General features: G+C 48.4%; 1 protein-coding gene across 2 annotated transcripts in view; it reads left to right on the forward strand.

Moving 5' to 3' along the window:
• The first annotated feature begins 845 nt into the window (after nt 1–845).
• Vapb (VAMP associated protein B and C) overlaps nt 846–21,289 on the forward strand; it is a 43,269-nt gene continuing 22,825 nt past the window's right edge. The window contains exons 1-4 of one of the 2 annotated variants that reach the window (XM_087654144.1): nt 10,588–10,638; nt 11,880–11,991; nt 12,470–12,657; nt 12,886–13,005. In XM_087654144.1, the coding sequence (XP_087510270.1) occupies nt 11,966–11,991; nt 12,470–12,657; nt 12,886–13,005 (334 nt within the window). In that variant the 5' untranslated portion in view covers nt 10,588–10,638; nt 11,880–11,965. 2 annotated transcript variants of the gene reach the window in all.

Genomic DNA, 21,289 nt, shown 5'->3' on the forward strand with positions numbered 1-21,289 from the left:
GAGCCATATTTACCCCATATACGAATGTCTGATGAGGATGCTATTAGGGTCTGTTTTACATAGTATATGTTTACACAATGAAATACTAGTCACACGCTAATAAGAGCATACAGGGCTTATTTTGGGCATTAGACTGAGCTAGGCTCCCAGACACTTTTAATGAGATTTATGTGTGTAACTAATTTATTCTCTCAGTGAGGTCCTAGCAAGGTCTGAAGCGGGTCGTTTTCTGGTTATTGTATTTCTGAATATTTCTTGCATAAACAAATAATGCTATCAGCAAACGGTTCGGTGTAGTGCTCTGTGGTTTGGTAAACACTGAATGCAGAGTAGCTTTTATTTATGACAGTTACTGAAAGCATTCAGCAGAGTGGCACGAAATAAGCAAACAGTAATTGCCAGTTTATTATATTTTATAATTGTTATTTATGAACTGTCACAAGGCCTGGCACATATCACTAACCCGTAAGTAAACATTGTGTTTGTAAGAATAATAAGTACTTTATTATATTCAGGCTCAGTAGAGCCTGGCACCACACGTGCGTGAAGAAAGTGGAAGTTTATTCTTGTTAATTATTATTATTAAGTAAAGCACTTAACAACAGTTTTCCCCACAGGCGCTTACTGAACAGTCTAGCTGGAGACCGCCCCCTCCTCCCAAGCCTCGAGAGACCACGCCCACTGCCACGGAGGCTCCGCCCTCAACCTCCCGGCTGCGCCTGCGCAGTGGCCCAGAAAACCGTGCGCATGCGCAGTCTTCATTTTGCCGCTGTAGCCTCTGGCCACTGCCGGAGCCCGGCAGCTGCTACGTGCGTGCGTACGTGCGTGCGTCGGGGCGTGCGTACATACGTGCGTGCGTGCCGTGAGCTCGCCCGGCACCGCGGCCTCGCCCTCCGCCCCTGTGCCCCGCCACCCAGGCCGCCGCCCCCCGCCCGCGCCGCCGCCCCCGACGGGGAGGACCATGGCGAAGGTGGAGCAGGTCCTGAGTCTCGAGCCACAGCACGAGCTCAAGTTCCGAGGTAAGCGGGCGGCCGGCCCGGGAGCTGTCACTCAGCGGCCGGCTCCGGAAGGGACGCGCCCTGAGGGCAGGACACTGTCCGCCTGAGGCCGGCATGCACCAGGCGCCTAATGCATGCATGTGGAGTCAGTGCATGGAATCGGCCTGAGTACTCTTCTCCTCAGCTCCCCCGGGGCAGCGAGCTGTCGGGGGTCTACAGCCCACGAAGTCTGTGCATACTTTCTATGTAGTACACTTTTTGTATACATTTGTGTGTAAAGGTGAACTTTATACACGCAGGCGTGCACAGGTGACTAAAAAAGTGCATTTATACAGATGTGTATGCATGGCATATGCATGTTATAGATAGTGTGTATACATACATGTACTATATATGTGTATATACACACAGAAGTGTGTGTGTATGTGTGTATTCATATTTCTATTCACTAATTTTAAGGTCCAGAAAGCAACAGGGTCCGTGCCCAGCCTGTTCCTTGCTTCGTTGCATATTTTGAGTCATGAGACTGGGCACTGGAGGCCTATAAAGCTCAACAACCTAAGCAAGATGGCGGCAGGCGGCTGGAAGTACTGGGAAGGGAAGGATGAAGTTGGACTCAATGGAGGTGTGCTTCAGGTTGGCCAATGTGATCCTCTGTGTATTGCCTACATGTAGGCCACAGCTGGTGCTCACGGTTTTGGGTGGCTGAGAGTCACCCGTTTCTCTGCCGTTGGGAAGTAGCGTAGGATCACAGCTCTTACCTAGTCGTCGCCTTTGAGTCCTGATTTCGGACTTTCAAACACTTTTAGCCATCGTACCCACAAACTCTTGGGAAATGCTTCATAGCTGTGAATGTCCACCTTGCCTTCCAGGTTCAGAGTGTGCAAAGACACTTACAAGGAAGCAAAGGCCCTCCGGTTAACCTAGAAACACAAACCTCAGGCCGCCTGACCCTGGGCTGTAGAGATGGTTCACCATTTAAAAGCTCCTGCTGCCCAGGCTGAGGACTTTAGTTCAATCCCTGAGACTCACATGGTCAAAAGAGAGAACTGACTTCTGCATGTTGTCCTCTTACCCCCAGCAGGTGCAGCCTAGCAGGCTTGTGAACAAACACACAGACACGTACACAACAGATTTTAAATAAAAGCATCCGTTTAAATGTGGATCCTCCGCACCAGAGGTCCCCCCTCCCCCACTTACCAGGAATCCCACTTGGTAGTGACAGGAAAGTGGTGTGCCTTTGGTAGCAACTGTTTGGGAATTTGAATTCTGATCCTTTTCCAGGTTATGGACCTGTGCATGACCGCACAGCCGTGAACCGCCGCCATCTGGTTATCACTGTACCTCTGCATAATTGTTTTGTGTTTGCATCCCCTCATGTCTACAGAGTGTCCATCTCTGTGGTGGGGGGTGCACATGCACGGAAGCTCTTCGGCGTGTGTTTTTATTTATTGTGTGTTTATGTATCGTGTGTGTGAGGGGTATGTGTGTCACAGTGAGTGTGTGGAGGTCAGAAGACAATTCGCAGGCGTCTGGCATAGCAGTGCTTTTGTCTGCCGACTGTCGCACTGGCCTTCTCTTTGAGATCTGTAGTTCTCACCGTCTGAGGTCCACTCAGGCTGACATGATCCTTCTGTCTCTGCTTCCCCGTTGCTGGTATTGCTGGTTTAACACATCTTTGGATAGCCTGTTGGGATCAGATGGACTTTGTGCTATAGGGTTCTGTGGGCCTGTAGGCTGATGTAAGTCTGGAGCATGTTGAGATCAGTGGTGATGTTCAGAAAAGTCAAGTAGGTTGAATCCACTTTTACGTAGACATATTTTCAATTTAGGGAGGGGCTGTCATGTCAGTTGGTTTTCTCGGCTGCTGTTCTCCGACACCCACCTTTCCTTTGCATCCAGGGAAAAAGGGGGCAGATGAGGTGACCCAGACTAGAGAGTGTGGGGAAACAACTTCCCAGGGAATGGGAGGTGACAGAGTATCATTGAATCTGGTTACAAAGGTCCAGTGGCAGAAAGGGGGAAGTGGGTGGGAGTGTCCGGGCCTGGCCAGTACTGTGCATGGAGGTCTATAAGCCGGAGTACTTGCTTCTTGGAGATGCTGTGGTTAGGAGTTGCGGGTCAGAGTAGAGGGCCAGACTGGCTAGTACACAGTGTCAGGTCTACACACCCACTGGGTGTAATGACTTGACTGATCTTGATACCCCAAGCCCCCATACACTACTGCCTCTGAAGGAGGAGAGTGTTCCAGCTCTTCCAATTCAGTGTGTGTGACCTAGGGTGCCATTTGCCCTCTTACCTTTGGGTCGGTGGTGGTGCTAAGAAGGTGACACTTCTCCAGCCAACATCACTGGTTGCCAAGGAGATAGTCCAGGGGTTTAGTGTCCGAATGTCTTCACTCTGGAAGAGTCGTCCAGGGATGTGTGGAAACTTGATGGGGGTTGGGGGGTGTTTCTTGTGAGTGCCAGCCATGTATTAGTGTGGAGCCTTTGCCTTGCAGATGAAGTCTCACTAAGCTTTCAGGCCAGTATGGAGCGAGTGGTTTTCCTGCCATAACTCCCTGGTGCTGGGATTGTATGTGGCACCACCAATCCCAACTGGGGTGTTCAGTTTCTTGGTTTGTTTGCTTTAAGCTGAGTGCTGAGGTGGTAAAATGAGAGGCCCAGTAAATTGGCTCTTTGTGTTAAGGGAATTCATTTGAGGGTGAGAACCTTCAGATTTAACTGGGCTCCTTCATGTTATCCAGAATGATGACTCTGATTTCTGAGGTTCGTCTAAATGAATGACATTTACAAGCTAATCAAAGTACTTGTCACCCAGAGACTCATGGGTCTTTCACTGCTGTTGAAGACACTACCATGGGATTTAGCACTGGTCATAATATTGGGAATTTTGTGTGATTTGTGTTAAATTTAAATGTGCTATAGGCTGGACGTGGCGACACATGTCTGTAAACTAAGTACTCTGGAAGCTAAGGCAGGAAGATTGTGAATTCAAGATCAAATTGGGCTACATCTCAAGAAAACATAAAAATAGAACCAAACACCACAAAAACAACTAAAGTGTGATGTAGGTCGGTGGTAGTGGGCTCTTGGTTTGGTCCCTAGCAACACACACACACACTCTCCTCTCTCTCTCTCTCACACACACACACACACACACACACACACACACACACCCTGCATATGCACACATATGTACACACACATACACACAGCTGCATATGCACACACAAGTACACGCGTGTAATACACATACACACATGCATGAACACACATGTACGTGCACGCGCGTGCACACACAAATACAGAAGAAAACAGCCCATCCATTTCTATGTTTTTTTTAGTCTTGTGGGCCATGCTACATTGCATTACAGTAAACCCCCCGAGGAAAAAGGTAATGGAAAGCAGAGTGTGTGGGGCTTCCTTCACTCCTGATATTCGTGAGCTATCTTTATGGGTTCAGAATAGAAGTTCCTTCAGACAAGGGCACTTTCTGAGAGAGCGAAAGACTTCAGAAGCTTATGGGAGGAGTGTCCCCTTCTCTTTTCTCCATCCAGGCCTTGTAGGGTCTGACTGCTTCTTACATCCTCCTGGGAGCTCTGACTTGTGTCTGCCTCCGACCTCTCAAAGGTTTGTCTTTCCTTTCTCTCCTGTCAGATCTCCCCTGTGATGTGTGGTGTCTTGTATATTTTGGGTTACTCTAATTTCTATTGAAGTCATAGCCGGTTTTGCTAGCTAAGCACCTCGCTGGGTCCGAGGCCTCCTTGTCTTGTTCTGGCAAAAGCTGGTTCAAAGCCAGTGACCTTTGGGAAGTCAGAAACAGCTCAAGTACCTGGGCAGAGGTACTCGCGCACTCCGAGCTCGTGGGTAGACACTGTCTTCTGAATGGAGAGAAGAGGCCTAGACTCGTTGGTTCAGGTTGTCGAGTTGGTGGGAAGAAACCTGAAGCAGCCTCCCAACAAGAGGATCTAGTCTTTATCCTCAGTAATTACCTTTCCACGGCTTGCTCAGTGGGTCAGAGCTCTGGTTTCCTTAACATTTCAGGGTCCTGTTGGCAGACTGTGCTTTACAGCACAACAAAATGTCAGCAGTGTGCTTAAGGTTCTTTATGGCCGTGGTTTAAATCCATCCTGAATAGATCATCTTCATGTATTTAATTATTAACCAGCATGCTCATCAAAAAAGCGAGTGGCATTAGGTTTACTGGGCTCGAGTCAAACTTAAATCTTCATTGACAGTACTATTTACTTCTGAAACCTTATCCCTAGGAGAACAATGAACCAGAAGGCAGCTTTCTCTTATCTTTCTTAAAGATGTTTGTGCAGTCCTTGGCCTTGTACTTGGAAGGCAGGCTGGTTCTTCATAAGGGCTTGTGTCAGGCAGCCTGGCGGCTCCCTAGTAACTTTTCACCCGTGTGTTGACTTGTCACAGTAGTTAGTCTGAACGAATGCTTCTTAGAGAGCCCGCCTGACTGTTAGGTGGCATTAACACCATCTTTTATTATTATGATTTCTTCCACAGAGATGTACTCTGCGCCTGCAGTCTTAGGCTGAGTAGTTGGAAATGAGGGGTGGGACAAGGGAATAAGTTCCGGAGAATGTTAGAGGAAGAAACTTGAGTTTTAAGATGAAGAGCTTCCTCCCAGACTACTCCATCTCTCTTCATTTGGTAGAAACTTTGCCATTTGAAAGCTGACCTGGCTTGGAAGGAGCACGACTGTCTGCAAAATGACAGAAGATGAACACAGACGAGAGCCTTCCATTAGTCAGGAGGAGTCTTTCATAAAATAAGAACCTTGAATTGTACTAAAACAAGGGTGCATTATGGTGCCGGCGCGTCTCGTTTGCTGTCATTTCAGGGCCTTCCAGGCCCACGCACGGTCAGCACATCACACTCAGAACTTTGGCCTTGTTCACTGGTTCTTTGAAGCATTTACTCGGGGACCCGGGCAGTGCTGCTACAGAAACAGGAGTGGCTTAGAGAGCTCTGCCCACTGAACTTGACAGTCATTCTAGGATTATCTTAGAAAGAAATGGGGTGGTAATAAATACCTCCTAGAATTTCCATTTTTCAAAACGCTAAATGCATTCTTTAATCAGGAGCTGTTGTTGACTGGAAACAGGCCCTCTTGGGTTCTTTGGGGTTCCTCCCGTGTGTGGGATGTCTGGAGTCACTGCTGTTAAAATATATAGCCTCATAAGGAATTTTTTATTATTTATATATAATATTAAAAATACATACTCACTGTTTAGAATTGGTTTTCTAGATGGATATTTAATACATGTTTTCCCCACCCCCACTGCTGATAGTTCCTTAGTGCTGGTTCACACAGTTTCATTCTCTGTAGAGTGAGGTAGAAGGTTTACAGCTATGAAGGAATGGCCATTGGGGTAATTTCTTTTGTTTTGAAGGTCTTAGCTTGTTTAATTTTTAAAAAGATTTAGTTATTTTTATGTGGTGTTTGCCTGCATGTGAGTCTGTGTGAAGGTGTCAGATCCTTTGGAATTGGAGTTTCAGAAGAGTTGTGGGCTGCCATGTGGGTACTGGATATCAAACCCCTGTCTTCTTGAAGAATAAACAGCGCTTTTAACTGCTGGGCCACCTCTCCAGCCCTGACATTTTAAAACATTTTATGTACAAGACTTGCATGCTTTCCTTCATTGGGTAGACTTGAATAATCTATTCAAGAAAGGCTACTTAGTTCAACTTAATGAAGCCTGTGTCCTTTGAGTACTGATGGGAACATTGCAAGCACAAATCCATCCAGCACAGTCACTCCTTCAGGTGTAATTGCCCAGTGTTAGGTTTATCTTTTGTCCTGTAGAGGCTATTAACTGCAGCGTGTGCACCAACCCTTCTTGCGAAGATCAGCCCGTTCTGTCAGGGTCTTTGGCACTTATAACTGCCTCCCCAGAAACCCTGGACGAGAGCAGGCCATGGTTCCAACCACCTCTTGGGTGTCAGCAGAGGTCATGAATGATAGAGCTTTCCTCAGCTTGCAAAGATTGACAGAGTGTGAGTCAGGAAAGGTGAGTGCGCCTAGGAAGCAGTGTCTGAAGTAAATGGACCTTTCCCAGATGATCCCTGAGCCTACCTGTGTGCGGCCCCGGCAAAGAATCGGGGTGGCGCGAGTTAGCTGGTGATTAGCAGCATCCCTCCTATGGGTTGAGGGCAACTTAAGGTTCTGTATGCGTTGTGCCCGGAACAATGACATGAAGCTGGTGGCGAGTTCAGGGCAGCTTGAGGTGTACCTGTTGCGTCCACAGTTGTGGTACTTGGACACTCTCCCCTTTGTAGCATTCATGCCCTTGGTACCACATTCTTCTTGCCCGCATCCCTTCCTGCTAGCTCACTGAGCAGGACTCACATCTGTGCTGAGCAGCCTGGAGAGGCCATGACTGCCATGGCCCCCTCTACCCTGTTCCCTCTGTGGTCCGACTGATTTGCTCTGGCTGACTAATAGCTCCTAACAGATCTTCCAGTCTCAGGCCTGTCTTTCTCCACATTGGTACAACTTTTAGAAATGCAAATCTGGTCATATCTTGCTTAAGTTTGTTAACGTTGCCCGGTGGCCAGTACGGTACAGATTGGATCCTTTACCAGATGAAGTCTGGCTGTCATTTCCCATCTGATCAGTGTCATCTTTCTTCTAGCCTGTGCTCTCCTTCGCCATAGGACTTGTACACAGACATCTTCCCTGCTCTCCTGCTTAGTTCTGAGTCAGTCAGTCAGTCAGTCTGTCTGTCTGTCTGTCTCTCTCTCTCTCATGCTCCAATACTAGGATTCACACTTGACCCTGTGTTTTCCTTGGTGTACAGTGTTAGTTGGGGCCTGTCGCTTTCCTCCCCAAGCCTTGTGCTTGGCACAGTGCTCAGCTCTGTACAGCCCATTGACTGGGCATGGTGTGTTCATTCAACCCAGGGCTTCTTGCTCCCTGATTCTTCCCCAGGCCTCTCCTCTCCTCTCCTGTCTCCTGTCTCTTCCATTCTTGTTCCAGATGTACCTGTGATGCCCTTCCCGGAAGAGAGCCCTTCTCCCTCCATCCTCACTGGGCTAATCATTCCTTACCCCTCTGTGGGTCCTCTCTATTATAGGTTTCTCTCTGTTCAGGACACCTACCTGAACTTGTCCTTGGCTCTCCTGGAGACTTGCTGGCCTCTTCTGGCCTCTGTTTCCATTTACAGGACTCTGGCCTTGGGCTTTTCTTATCCTGCCCTTTCAACCATGTTTCCACACAGTGCCCTGTCTACTCTGGCTTCAGGAGGTTCTTTGGCTCTTTTGGCTGGCTTGAGCTTCTGTCAACCTGGTTGTCATGGAAACCGTAGACTCAGCCAGCCTCACCTTCTTTGGTGATTCTTACCCCTATGTGTGATCCTGTGTCTTGGGAATGCTTTTCTGTTCAGTTAGACAAACATCCTCGATTCCCTTTTCCCCTACTCTTACACCAGTGAGACCATTTAAATCAGTAAACTGCCAGCCTGTTCATTGCACACACCCTTCAGAATGTAGCACTGTGTTCTCAGCCTTCTTGCTTCTGTCATACTTTGAACTGTTGCATAGACAGTTGACAGACTCTTATTTCTTTAGTGCTGGGAACTGACAGGATCCCATGAATGTTAGGCACACACCCTACCATGGAGCCTCATCCCCAGCCTTCCTTTGTGAGGGAAGGGAACTTTCTATTTTGAGATAGGTGTCTCTAAGCTGCCTAGGCAGGCCTTTTCTGCTCCTACCTCAGCCTCATAGGTTGTCAGGTATTACAGGCCTGTGCCACCAGGCCTAGTTCAGAAAATCCTTCTTAATTGAAACATGACCTTGATAATTCTCTATTCAAAAATATTTGCTGGCTCCTTCAAGCTTGTATCACACATCAACTGTGTTGGGAGAATAATGTACGTTAGTTTGAAAAGCTTATAATAGACCTCGAGACTCAGGCTCATGCCACACTTGAACTTTAGAGATCGTCCATGTTGGTCTCAGTTGCATGCTCATTCTCAGTCTTAGTTCTAGATGGGCTCCTCCATTCCAGCAGACCAGTTGCTCTATCTCTAGTCTTCTGCATGGGAAGCAGTAGTGCCCATCTCTCTAGCCTGAGAGTCCAACCCAGAGCCTGGACCATTAGTTCAGTTCCTGCTGCCTGCAGCATGCCTCTGCTCCTGTAGAGGAAACCCTAAGGAATCCTTGTTTTTTTTTTTTTTGTTTTTGTTTTTTTATTTTTTTCTTTTCTTTTCTTTTTTTCGGAGCTGGGGCAGGGAATCCTTGTTTTTTATGGAGCTCATCTTTCAGTGAGAAAAATTGGACTCTTGTGTCAGCTGAAGATGAATGCTGAATGAAGACAGGCATGAGTTAAAGGATTTGAGAAGAGCTCTGCTTTTTTATTTTTTATGTGTTCTACTTATTTTGATTTGTGTGTTTTATTTTAAAAAATTAAAAAGATTTTTGTTTTATTTTTACTTTTTAAAATATTTAAAAGATTTTGAGGTTCTGGAGATGGAACTTAGGGTCTTGTCCATGGTTGGCTTATGCATTTTCATTGATCTATATCCTGACTTCAGGGTTCCGTTTTAAATAGGGCATTAGGGGAGCCACTTCACTGAGGTTGGTGACATTCGAGCTGAAAGGTTGACCTATATACAACTGGTGTAAACCTGAGATATTTGGGGGAAGATATTCTAGACCCTGGGAATGACAAATGCAGAGCAGGTGGCAGTGAGCCCCTGAGGTCAAGGAATAGCAGCAGCCTTGTGCCTTGAATGGCAGAAGGGTAAGGTGAGCTTTTAAGGGCACAGACAAGGAGGCTGCTGGAAAGGTGAGATTGTGCTGTGATGGGTATGAGAAAGATTTGGAGGGATTTATTTTAAAAATGGGCTGGCTGTTATGTCTGGTGATTTGGACTAGGTGTGGGAGCTCTGTGATGATATGACCTTCAGAGCAAGAGAGACAGGTACGGTGGACAGGTATGATGGACAAGTACGATGGACCAGAGTAGCAGCAATGAAAGGTGAGAGATACACAGATTCTGACTGTCTTGAGGGTGGAACCCTCAAGAACCTGCTGGTGACCAGGTGATAGGAACTAAGGCAACTGACTCAGGGAAGGGCAACATGGGGAGAGTGGGTCTCAGGGAAGTTAAGTAGGTATGGCAAGTACAAATGTAAAGAAAATGGATAGTGGATTGGGAAGCCTAGAAACAGAGCCAGCCACATACGGACATATGGAAGTCAGTAACTTGTTAAAGCATAATAAAGAGGAATCTCTCCTGGTTGGAGGGATTCCCTAACCATTTATAAAATAGGTGTTTGAGCAGAGCCTAAAAAAATGAGCATACTTCCCAAAGCAGAGGAGGGCTCTGAAATGGCTACTTAGGTTCTTCAGTAACAGGGAAACCAGATCAGAATCTATTCTAACCAACCAGCTACATGCTACCCTTTCTCACATTGGTGAAATGAGAAATCCAGTTGAGTAGAGACACAGAAGACCAGCCATGTCCTCAATGGGCTGTGTTGTCTGTAACAAAGAGGGGCAACTTGGGTGTGTCCTGCAGCCTGAGAGATTGAAACTACCATGAACCACTATTTATATTGCAGTGGCTGCAACTCAGAGAAGTTGGTGCTTTGCAGTCTTACTCAGTCCCTCAGGTAGGTATCCCTCAGTGGCCCCTCTGTGCACACAGACTGTGTTTACAGGAAATGGTTTGCTCGATATGGTCATAGTGAACATGGATTTTGGTCTTTTATATAGAGAAAAATCACTAGATGTTTGTTAGTTGATGGGGTAAAGATTATAAACAGGAAAAATAGTTTTTTTAAAGATCTTTTGGGGATGGATATATAAAATTCAGCTTCCATTGGGTCTGTCCTGCTGGATGTCCTAAGGAAGTGTAAAGGGTTATGCTGTATGTATAAATGCAGCTATTTTTCTATTTCGAAAAGCCCAGAATCTCACAGCAAATCTGTTTGTCTCTCTGTGTCTCTCTGTCCCCCGCCTTGTGAGTGTGTGGTGTGGGTGTGATTTGTAGCCAAGGCTAGCTGAGAACTCAAAGCAGTTCTCCTGCCTCAGCCTCCCAAGTGCTGCACTTTCAGGCATAGTCCACTACACTGATTTGAACAGTGTGTATCATTAGTAAGTGAGGGTATCTCTTATACTGATAACAATTTCTGTCAAAGTTTGAAGTTAAGTTCTAGAATTACAGAGCCCACAGCTGTGCTGAACATGTTTTGATTTTTATAAATTATATTACAATGACTATTAAGTCTGTTGGTTTTGTGCAGCCAATGAATTAGGACAATATTTCTGTACTCACAGGATGTTCTGGGAATGAGGCTTCTTGGAGAAGCATTCCACACTACATAGCTTTTCTTTGAGACTAGGATTCACTGTGTATCCCAGGCTGGCCTCAGACTTACAGAGACCCACACACCTCTGCCTTCCCAGTGTTGGGATTAAAGCTGTGCTGTAATGTCTGGCCCAGGAGGTTTCTTTATGTAGAAAACATAGAAATAGCCAGATATGGAGTAAATTCCAGGTACAGGGTAGCTGCATGTTGGTAGGCGCTAACTTTAATATGGACCTTTCTGTAGTGAGGTAGTGCACTGAGTAATTAGGGTGTCTTTACTCCTTGGCTGCCAGCCTGCACTTCCTGTTTTCCCTCACTCACCAGAGGAGTTTAATGTAGCCTCTTTCTGTGTTTTCTGTATCAGCTAGTTATGAGCGATGTGTTTTTCAACATTCTGTTCAGACACAGTTCTTTCCGATGGCTGCGTCATAATCCTTAGTCAGATGTAGTGCATGTGTTGCACATGAGAATTCTCTCTAGTCTAAAGTCTGAGCTCCTTTGTTTCTGGGCCGCCCCTCCTGCCTCACACCTTGTGTTTTCTAGGTAGTTTCCTGAGTCTGATCACAGGCCTTTAAAGCTCAGAGAGTGCAGGCTGCACTCCAGTTCTCCCACCTGTGGAGGCAGGTGGTATGAGGGCCAGGAAGCTAGGAGTCAGGTGAGCCTCCCGCAGGGGTTGTCATCTGCTTCTGCAAACTTGGCCCTAGGTCCCTGTGATGGCCCTGCCAGTGACAGCTCTGGGTGTTGATTCCTCTGCTGTAATAATGGGTGTGACATGGCTTGGCAGCCTCCTGTCTCCTGAGGATGCTGGGGAGGGTACTTTATTAGTTTAGAATATATTGGGTCTAAAATTTCTTTGAAACAATTTCGTCTATATGTAGGGTTCTTTAGATGACTATTTCAAAATAAGAGCCATAGGATTGGGCTTCAGCCCATGCTGTTTCAAATATAGTGAAACATAGTGGTTGTGATACTTTGGTGGTTGCTTTTCTTTTCTTTTCTTTCTTTCTTTCTTTTTTTTTTTTTTTTTTTTTTTTTTTTTTTTTTTTTTACCCCAGACAGGTTTTCTTTGTAGCCCTGGGTGTCTCAGAACTCAGTCTGTAGACCAGGCTGGTCTTTAACTCGGGTCTACCCAGGGCCAGAATTCCTCACCCGCTCCTACACCTTCTACTCCAACCACCTCTTCCGAGCCTACCAGTTCTACTACAGGGACCCCTCCTGCCAGCAGCCTACCCACTCACTGCTCATCAAGGGCAAAGTTCATCTGCGCCAGGCCTCCTGGGTCACCCCGGGTGCCACCGAGGCCGACTACCATCTGCACAAGGTGGGTATAGTCTTTCACAGCCACCACGCCCTGCTTGACATAGCCAGGCGCCTCAACCAGACCCAGGCTGGTCAGGACTGCACAGGACGGCTGCCCCCAGGCCAGGCCTGGCTGCCAGGGACACTGTATGAACTTCTGAGCTCCCAGGTCCCAGGTGACTGCATGGTGGCACTGGGCTTCAGCATGCATGAACTCAGTCTGCTGTGCCTGCAACGTCACATCCAACAGCAGCCTGGGTTGGCACCTCATCTAGTCGAGGAGTTGTTCCTTGGGGATGTCCACACCGACTGGGCAGAGAGACAGCACTACCGTCCCACCGGCTACCAGAGCCCCCTGCAAAGTGTTGTGGTGAGTATGGAGTCCTGTGGGGTGCTTGGGCACCCAGCCCAGCAGGTCTGGTCCTGCTGAGGGTCTGCCCCGCTCTTCACCCTGCCCTCAGCTCTGGCCAGCTAACCTCAGGACATTAGCACATTCTGTTACCTCTGCTTGAGCCTTCTGGTCTCAGCTCCTGCAAGGCTAGATGAATTTTGTCAAGAATACCATTGTTTACCCTCCCTAGCCTAGACTTTCTCAGCATACATCTCCTGGCTTTGGTCTTCTTCATTCTTGGAAGACCCCATACCAGTCCCCACAGGGCACAGTGTCTCAGGCAGGTTTCTTCCTGTTTGGTCCTCTTTACCTGCTCCCTCTGTTCCCCACTCTGCACACCCCCTAACATCCTGCCTACTCTGCTGTTTAGGGAGCCTGCCTGTGACTTCCTCAAGGGCACTAAGCACTTCCTCAGGGGAGTTCTGTGGCACTGCCCAGCGTGGGGTCTGGCATGTGGATTAAGGCATCACAGTGTTGGCACAGGCATTGGAAACACTGCTGGGGCTGTGGTGCTCTCTTAGTGACATCCTTCAGGAGTCAGGGGGCCACTGGTGACCAGCGGACAAACCACTGATGTGCGTGAGTGCATGCACTCACACACGTGTCGATGTTACGGGGTGTTGTATCAAACTCCACACACATTATGGCGTTTGTATAATGAGCAGAGGTGGAGGTGGGAAATGGGTGCTACCTCTCACTACTGAAGCTTAGTGGAAACAAAGGTGGGGCGTGGTTAGGACTCTGGATGAGAACCTGGACCTCTGTGAACATGTGGGTCCATGGGAAGACCGTGGTCCTCTCTGTTTCTGTCTGTCTGCCTTCCTGCCCGTCCGCCCTCCCGCCCTCCTTCTTTCCTTCCTTCCTTCCTTCCTTCCTTCCTTCCTTCCTTCCTTCCTTCCTTCCTTCCTTTCCTGTTGTTGTTGTTGTTGTTGTTGCTGCTGCTGCTGTTGTCTGAGACAGGGTTTCTCTGTGTAGTCCTGACTGTCCTGGAACTCACTCTGTCGACCATGCTGTCCACGAACTCAGAAATCTGCCTGCCTCTGCCTTCTGAATGCCACAATTAAAGATGTGTGCTGCCACTGCCTGCATTCTGTTTCCAACACAATGAGTTAATGTGTGAACTAATGATTGATCAAAAGGTAGATTTAGGAAAACCAGCTGGAGAGTTCACAGTTGTTGAAGAGCTGACCCTCGGTGAACATGCTGCCTGACCTCCTGTTATCTCTCCCCGTGCTCCTTCATTTTTAGTAGTGTCTCACTTTGGAGCCCAGGCTGACCTCAAGCTCCTCATCCTTCTCCCTTAGCCTCCTTTGATCACAGCCAAGTACACCAAGCCTGTTCTTTCTTTGTGTTTTGAAGGAAGGAAACTTTAAAAACTGAAGAGCTCTGACAATAACATTTTTAATACAGACCGTTTCGTGAGAACAGCATACACATGGAAGGACTTCCATGCCAGTAGCACACTCAGCAGCATAGAAAACCTCACATCGGCCTGTCATTCATCTCTTGCAAGGTGATGCCTTGTTCATGGCCTAGATGTGATGATAGATGGGCAGTCCATGGAAGCCGAAGCAAACATGTAGAATAGGGCCTGCAGGAAGGTAGCGAGGTTAAAGGTCGAGTCATACTCCAAGGGATACTTGGGAAAGAGCCCAGCCTTGGGTCCTCGGCCTGGCCCTCCTTTTGCAGCCTTGAAGTCCTCGGCCTGACCCTCCTCTTGCAGCCTTGGGGTCCTCTGCCTGGCCCTCCTCTTGCAGCCTTGGGGTCCTTGGCCTAGCCCTCCTCTTGCAGCCTTGAAGTCCTCGGCCTGACCCTCCTCTTGCAGCCTTGAAATCCTCGGCCTGACCCTCCTCTTGCAGCCTTGGGGTCCTCTGCCTGGCCCTCCTCTTGCAGCCTTGAAATCCTCGGCCTGACCCTCCTCTTGCAGCCTTGGGGTCCTCTGCCTGGCCCTCCTCTTGCAGCCTTGTGGTCCTCTGCCTGACCCTCCTCTTGCAGCCTTGGGGTCCTCTGCCTGGCCCTCCTCTTGCAGCCTTGGGGTCCTCGGCCTGGCCCTCCTCTTGCAGCCTTGAAGTCCTCGGCCTGACCCTCCTCTTGCAGCCTTGAAGTCCTCGGCCTGGCCCTCCTCTTGCAGCTTGGGGTCCTCTGCCTGACCCTCCTCTTGCAGCCTTGGGGTCCTCTGCCTGGCCCTCCTCTTGCAGCCTTGGGGTCCTTGGCCTGGCCCTCCTCTTGCAGCCTTGAAGTCCTCGGCCTGACCCTCCTCTTGCAGCCTTGGTGTCCTCTGCCTGGCCCTCCTCTTGCAGCCTTGAAGTCCTCGGCCTGGCCCTCCTCTTGCAGCTTGGGGTCCTCTGCCTGACCCTCCTCTTGCAGCCTTGGGGTCCTCTGCCTGGCCCTCCTCTTGCAGCCTTGGGGTCCTTGGCCTGGCCCTCCTCTTGCAGCCTTGAAGTCCTCGGCCTGACCCTCCTCTTGCAGCCTTGGCGTCCTCTGCCTGGCCCTTCTCTTGCAGCCTTGGGGTCCTCTGCCTGACCCTCCTCTTGCAGCCTTGGGGTCCTCTGCCTGGCCCTCCTCTTGCAGCCTTGGGGTCCTCTGCCTGGTTCTCCTCTTGCAGCCTTGAAGTCCTCGGCCTGACCCTCCTCTTGCAGCCTTGGTGTCCTCTGCCTGGCCCTCCTCTTGCAGCCTTGGGGTCCTTGGCCTGGCCCTCCTCTTGCAGCCTTGAAGTCCTCAGCCTGACCCTCCTCTTGCAGCCTTGGCGTCCTCTGCCTGGCCCTTCTCTTGCAGCCTTGGGGTCCTCTGCCTGACCCTCCTCTTGCAGCCTTGGGGTCCTCTGCCTGGCCCTCCTCTTGCAGCCTTGAAGTCCTCGGCCTGGTTCTCCTCTTGCAGCCTTGAAGTCCTCGGCCTGGCCCTCCTCTTGCAGCCTTGGGGTCCTCGGCCTGGGCCTCCTCTTGCAGCCTTGGGGGTCCTCAGCCTGGGCCTCCTCTTGCAGCCTTGGGGTCCTCGGCCTGGGCCTTCTCTTGCAGCCTTGGGGTCCTCTGCCTGGGCCTCCTCTTGCAGCCTTGGGGGTCCTCTGCCTGGCCCTCCTCTTGCAGCCTTGGGGTCCTCAGCCTGGCCCTTCTCTTGCAGCCTTGGTGTCCTCTGCCTGGGCCTCCTCTTGCAGCCTTGGGGGTCCTCGGCCTGACCCTCCTCTTGCAGCCTTGCTGAGCTGCTGTGATGCTCCTGGAACTGTTGTAGGTGCTGACCACCAGTGTGAGCAAGAGGCAGAATCATGCAATTGGGGTTTCCATTCTAGTGGAACAAATACAAGCACTGCAGTCAGGTAGGGAGAGCAGCAGGCAGGGCTTGGTATCCAGTGAAAACAGGCTATGGCAGGATAAATGTCAGTAGCAGATTTGACTTTAGAAGGCCCATGTCTCCCAATTTTAATCTATTTTCCCATGTACAAAGTCTATGGTATTGAGACCTCAAGGACCATTTTATTGTCCCAGTAGCATCCATCACAAGTCTTTACTTCTGCCTGAAGGCTCTCTGTAGGGTTGAAGTGATCGTGACCGCTTATTGTTTGAAGGGTCATGGAGAGGGAAGTATTTGTAGGAGAAGAAACTGATGCAGCCTTTTGTGCCATCTTGAGCTGCAGCCAGGCTAATAACTTAAGCTTCTGTCTAGAAGGCTGAGACCCTGTATGTTACATGTCAGGTTGGTGTGTAACTTGTGTGGTAGTACATGCAGTGAGAATTTCAAAGGCTTGAAAACACACCAGGAGATAAATTACACAGAAAAGATGCATATTCATAAATTAGGATTTCATGAGCTCTAGAAGAGGAGGAGAGGCCAAACAGATGGTGGGCGACTCTTCCCTGGGCACCTGTGTCTGTGCATTTGAATTCAGAATCCTCGTGCTGACTGGGACTGGACACGCGGATGCACGTGCTATGCCGTCTCTTATAAAATATGACTTTTCTGTAGACAATGGTGGCTCGTGGGAGACTGCAGAAAAGGGAGCTCCCAGCAGTGCAGCTGCCCACTGAAGTTCGTTGTCTACCCTGGGGCCTGCTGGCGGCTGGCATGTGCTCACTGTCTGCCCAGGACCTGTCTTCTCTATAGTTACATTCGTGCCAGAATGCCGCACAGTGACTGTCACTTAGAAAATGAGTTTAGGTCTGCCCTGCCTTTCCTTGGATTTATCACTTCTCTTCTTCCCCTTCCTGTTCTTCTTCCTCTTCCTCCCCCCCCTCCTCATAGTAGTAGTAGTAGTAGTAGTAGTAGTAGTAGTAGTATAGTAAATATTATCTGCACCTGGATATTCCATAGTTTATCATATTTTCCTTCTGAAGGACTTTCTTTGTTTTGCCTCTGTGGTGGACATTGTTCTGGTAAGGCTGTTAAACCTTCATGTACAGTATGGGAATACCAGGGAGAAGAATGGCACCCAGCTGGACTGAGAGTACAGCCCAGAGTTAGAGCCCTGGTCTAGCATGTGCAAGGCCCTCAGTTCAAGACTGAATTGAACCACAAAAAGAAAGAGAAAAAAATACCTGTCTCTCAAAGTGGCTGCATAGACCATGTTCCCCGAAGTGCTAATGGAAGTCTTATGCCCTGGAGTCCTCCTCACATTTGGTGCTTGGCATTGGACTTTAGCCACACCAGGAAGACGTGTTGACACCTTGTTGTGTTTTTCTGAGCCCTCCCCTCTGTCCGTCTTTATGCAGCCTGAAGTTCTCTTGTCACTTAAACCAGGCGGCATGCTTGCTTGCTGTTGAGTTTCAGGAGTTCCCCATGTGCTCAGCAGATGACCCTTCGTTGGGTGCGTCTTTTACACTCAGCCCTCCTGGCTCTTGTCCTTGCATCTTGTCGGCAGTACTCCTCAGCAGGACAGATGTCTCTACTTTTGTTTCTGTGTCTTTTTTCAGTGTTGGGGACAGGCCCAGGGGCTTCTTGGGTGTTAGGCTCCCCTTCTTCAGAACCCTGCCTAGCCCACAGGCTTCGAATTCTCATGATGTCCAGCTCATTACTGATTCTCTTCCTGAAGTCAGCCAAGTCATTTGGATTTCCTTTCCTATTTCCTTCCTGGAGTCTTACTTAGGATTCATTTATGTATTCATTGTGAAACAGGGTGTCACTATGTAGCCTTGGGTGGCAGAACTTGCTGTGTAGACCAGGCTGAACTTGAACTCCCTCACAGAGATCTTCCTGCCTCTGCCTCCTGAGAGCTGGGATTGAAAAGGGAGCCATCATATCCAGCTATATTAGAAAAGTTCATCTTTATGTACTAGTAGAATAGAATTGCTGTGTTAAAAATAAAGTCTTTTCCTCTTCCAGCATGTGGTCTTAACCACAACACAGAGTCTTAAGTCACAGGATTAAGTCTGCAGATGAGAAAGGCCCAGGCAGGGCCCAAGCCCCTGTGGACTTCTCACTGTGGCCTGTGTAGATGCAAACCGTGAACTTTCTCTCACATTGCTGTCTTGTGAAGTTGGTGTTTGGATTTCTTCACAGGAGGAGTTCTGTATTAATGATGCTCTCTGGGCAACAGTCACCAAAAGTGTTCAGACCTTGTAAAGCTCGGGGAAACACTCAGGTATCACCTGGATATTTTCTGGTTGGTAAATTCATCCAGCCTTCTCATCTCATTTTGCTCTGTTTGAGTTAGGACCTTACTCTGTAGCCTAGAATTTCCTGGTGTGCATTGTGTGGCTCAGGCTGACTTTGAACTCACAGTCCTTTGCCTCAGCCTTGAATCTCACTGTCTCTGGAGAGAACTTCAGCACTTGGAGCCTTCTCCCTTGAACTTCAAGATAGTGCTTTAAGTCTGAGTTTGCATCCTGTGATCTGAGACACAAGACTCGCCCTACCTGTCTCCTGTTACAAACATACTCATTTCTTTGGGTCTGTGATCTGTGCTTTCAGGTGGAGTTTGGATCTTTCTTAAGTAATTTAAAAAAGACAGAGAGGCAAGCCACAGGGCCTCGGGAGGGTACAGGTGGTTTAGACCTTGCTTTCCTGGATCTAAGCCCTCCAAGAACGAGTGGAGGAGTTTATATTCTGTTAGTTATGCTGTTTTATGAGCATCTTTATCCACCGTAATAAATGAGTGCAGGTGCACCCAGCTGTAACAGGGGAAGAAGGAATCCATTCAGCTGTTACATAGAAGGAGAGAATGTTAAACACACTGGGAATCGACTCCAGGTTGGGGTTGCTTCTCTGCACTCATTCTTGCTGGGAGATGTGGAGTTTCTAATTTCACCCAGACATCTGGATCAAGGGACAGAGGACATAGAAGAAGAGAGTAATTAAAGGATGTGATGTGTTCCCACTCTGGAGACACAAATCATTTCTTCCAATCTCTTAAAAGAAAAAAAAAAAACAACTTTTGAAGATTTCATTTGTAAAATTGACTGTATTTCATAAGCAATGCTTAAGTTCATTGGTGATAAATATGCATGTTTGTGGGATAAAATCCCATCTTTTACATAACGCTTTAATGGAAATGGCAGTTTTATGAAACGAAAGTGACTGGGAAAAATCTGAACGATGCTCATAAGCCTCCCATCATTTTTATTGAGGTTTTTGTGTGTTCTAATTCATTAGTACAGGGGAAAGGCAAGCACTAACATGGTTTATCTCCTGTAATTACTCAAATCGAATTTATTTTCAATAAAATTCTTGAAGTAAATTGCCCAGAGTGGGGCGAAGAGGATTGGCCTGTTTTTGCAAAATGCCTTGATTTTTTTACCCGTGAGACTTTGCTGTTCTACCAGTGATGTCTGCACCGCATATATTTCCAGCATGGCTCCCTCCAGAGTTCTACAAATTAGTGCCCAGACCCAAGGCGGGATGCTAGGGGAGAAATACAGCTTATTTTATCCCACTCACTGTTACCAATATTGTGTGTCTTTTAATAATTTAGGCCATCTTTTATGTGATTCATGTAAATTGAAATACCATTTATATTGCCATAATAGGCAGCCTGGGTAACTCACCACAGTGTGCGCAGTCAGTGGAGTCTAGCTTATGATTGTAGAATCCCAGAAGATGGGGAAGTCTACAACTGGACTCCCCACCCCAGAAAAGGAGCAGAAGGGGAGACACTGGATACTGGTGGGCATAGTAAGTGTCCTATCTTCTCCATGGTGAGATGTCTGTATGCCACGGTGGGTATGTTATATATCTGATCTGACAGTGTGTCCGTCCATACTCTTGAAGCTCAGCGGCCGTTCTGTATATTTTTCTTCTTCTTTTCTTCTTTTTTTTTTTTTTTCAGATGGGGCTTATCTTTGTATTGTAGATTGACTTAGAATTTGCCGTGTTACAAAAGATGATCTTCAACTTCTGATCTTCCTGCTTCCACCTTCCCAAATGCAGGAAGATAGGCATGACCCACTGTGCCTGGCCCTTTTGCCATAGACCTATTGATGCTGGCAACGGGCCCTTTCATGAGTGACTTTCTCCCCTCAGAACTCCCTGGCTGCCTGAAAGTCCACACTTGCAGGGCAGGCTTTGGTGTGTTTTATGAAATACAAGCTTGCAAGTTGTACCCATGCAGGCCTGCAGGGCTTACCACTTTCTTTGGCCCTAGGAAAGCAGAGCTGTTTTTAGCTCTCTTTTTATAGCCTGTGCTTACTGAAGTGATCCCCACCTTAAGTAAAGGGGTATCAGCCTTTCCATCTTGCCATGAGTCAGCCTACATGCAGTGTAGGTGGGATAGGGTAGAATTCCAGAGAGCTGCTACCCCAGGCGCCCCTGGACAATCTCATCGCCCAGTGTCTCATTTCTCTCTGGAGGCCAAGAACTTGTTGCCTCCAGCATCTAGCACTCCCTCCCTGTGGCTGCAAACCCTTTGGCCACAGTCTAGCTGTCTCCCATGCTTTCCCAGCTGGGGGAGGGGTTGGTTTGCAGTGGAATCAGTTCTAGATGCAGCTACATTCTGGATCCTTCAGGAAGTCCTCTCTCCTGGCCTCAGCCTGGTTCCTAGAGGACCAGAGCCAGGCTTCTTGAAAGATAGGTAGCTGGAGGAGACCCCCTCCAGGTGTTCAAATGTCCACAGTGCTGTCCCTGGTATGAGAAGAGCTTCTGGATAAATGATTGCCCAATGCTGGGTGATGTGGCCATCTTAACACATGTCCTGCAGTGCATGCGTGCATCCCTGCGGGCAGAGAGAGGCAGCCACAGGCCCAGTAGGGAGGGTGGAGTAGCAGGTACCTATCACCGAGTTGCCCCTACCCCCAGTTCCTGCATGGAGATGGCACCAGGCTTCCATTTCGAGGTTGTATGT

This window comes from Rattus norvegicus, chromosome 3 (genome assembly GCF_021556685.1).
Source record: "Rattus norvegicus strain SHRSP/BbbUtx chromosome 3, alternate assembly SHRSP_T2T, whole genome shotgun sequence".
In the NCBI taxonomy this organism is placed as follows: Eukaryota; Metazoa; Chordata; class Mammalia; order Rodentia; family Muridae; genus Rattus; species Rattus norvegicus.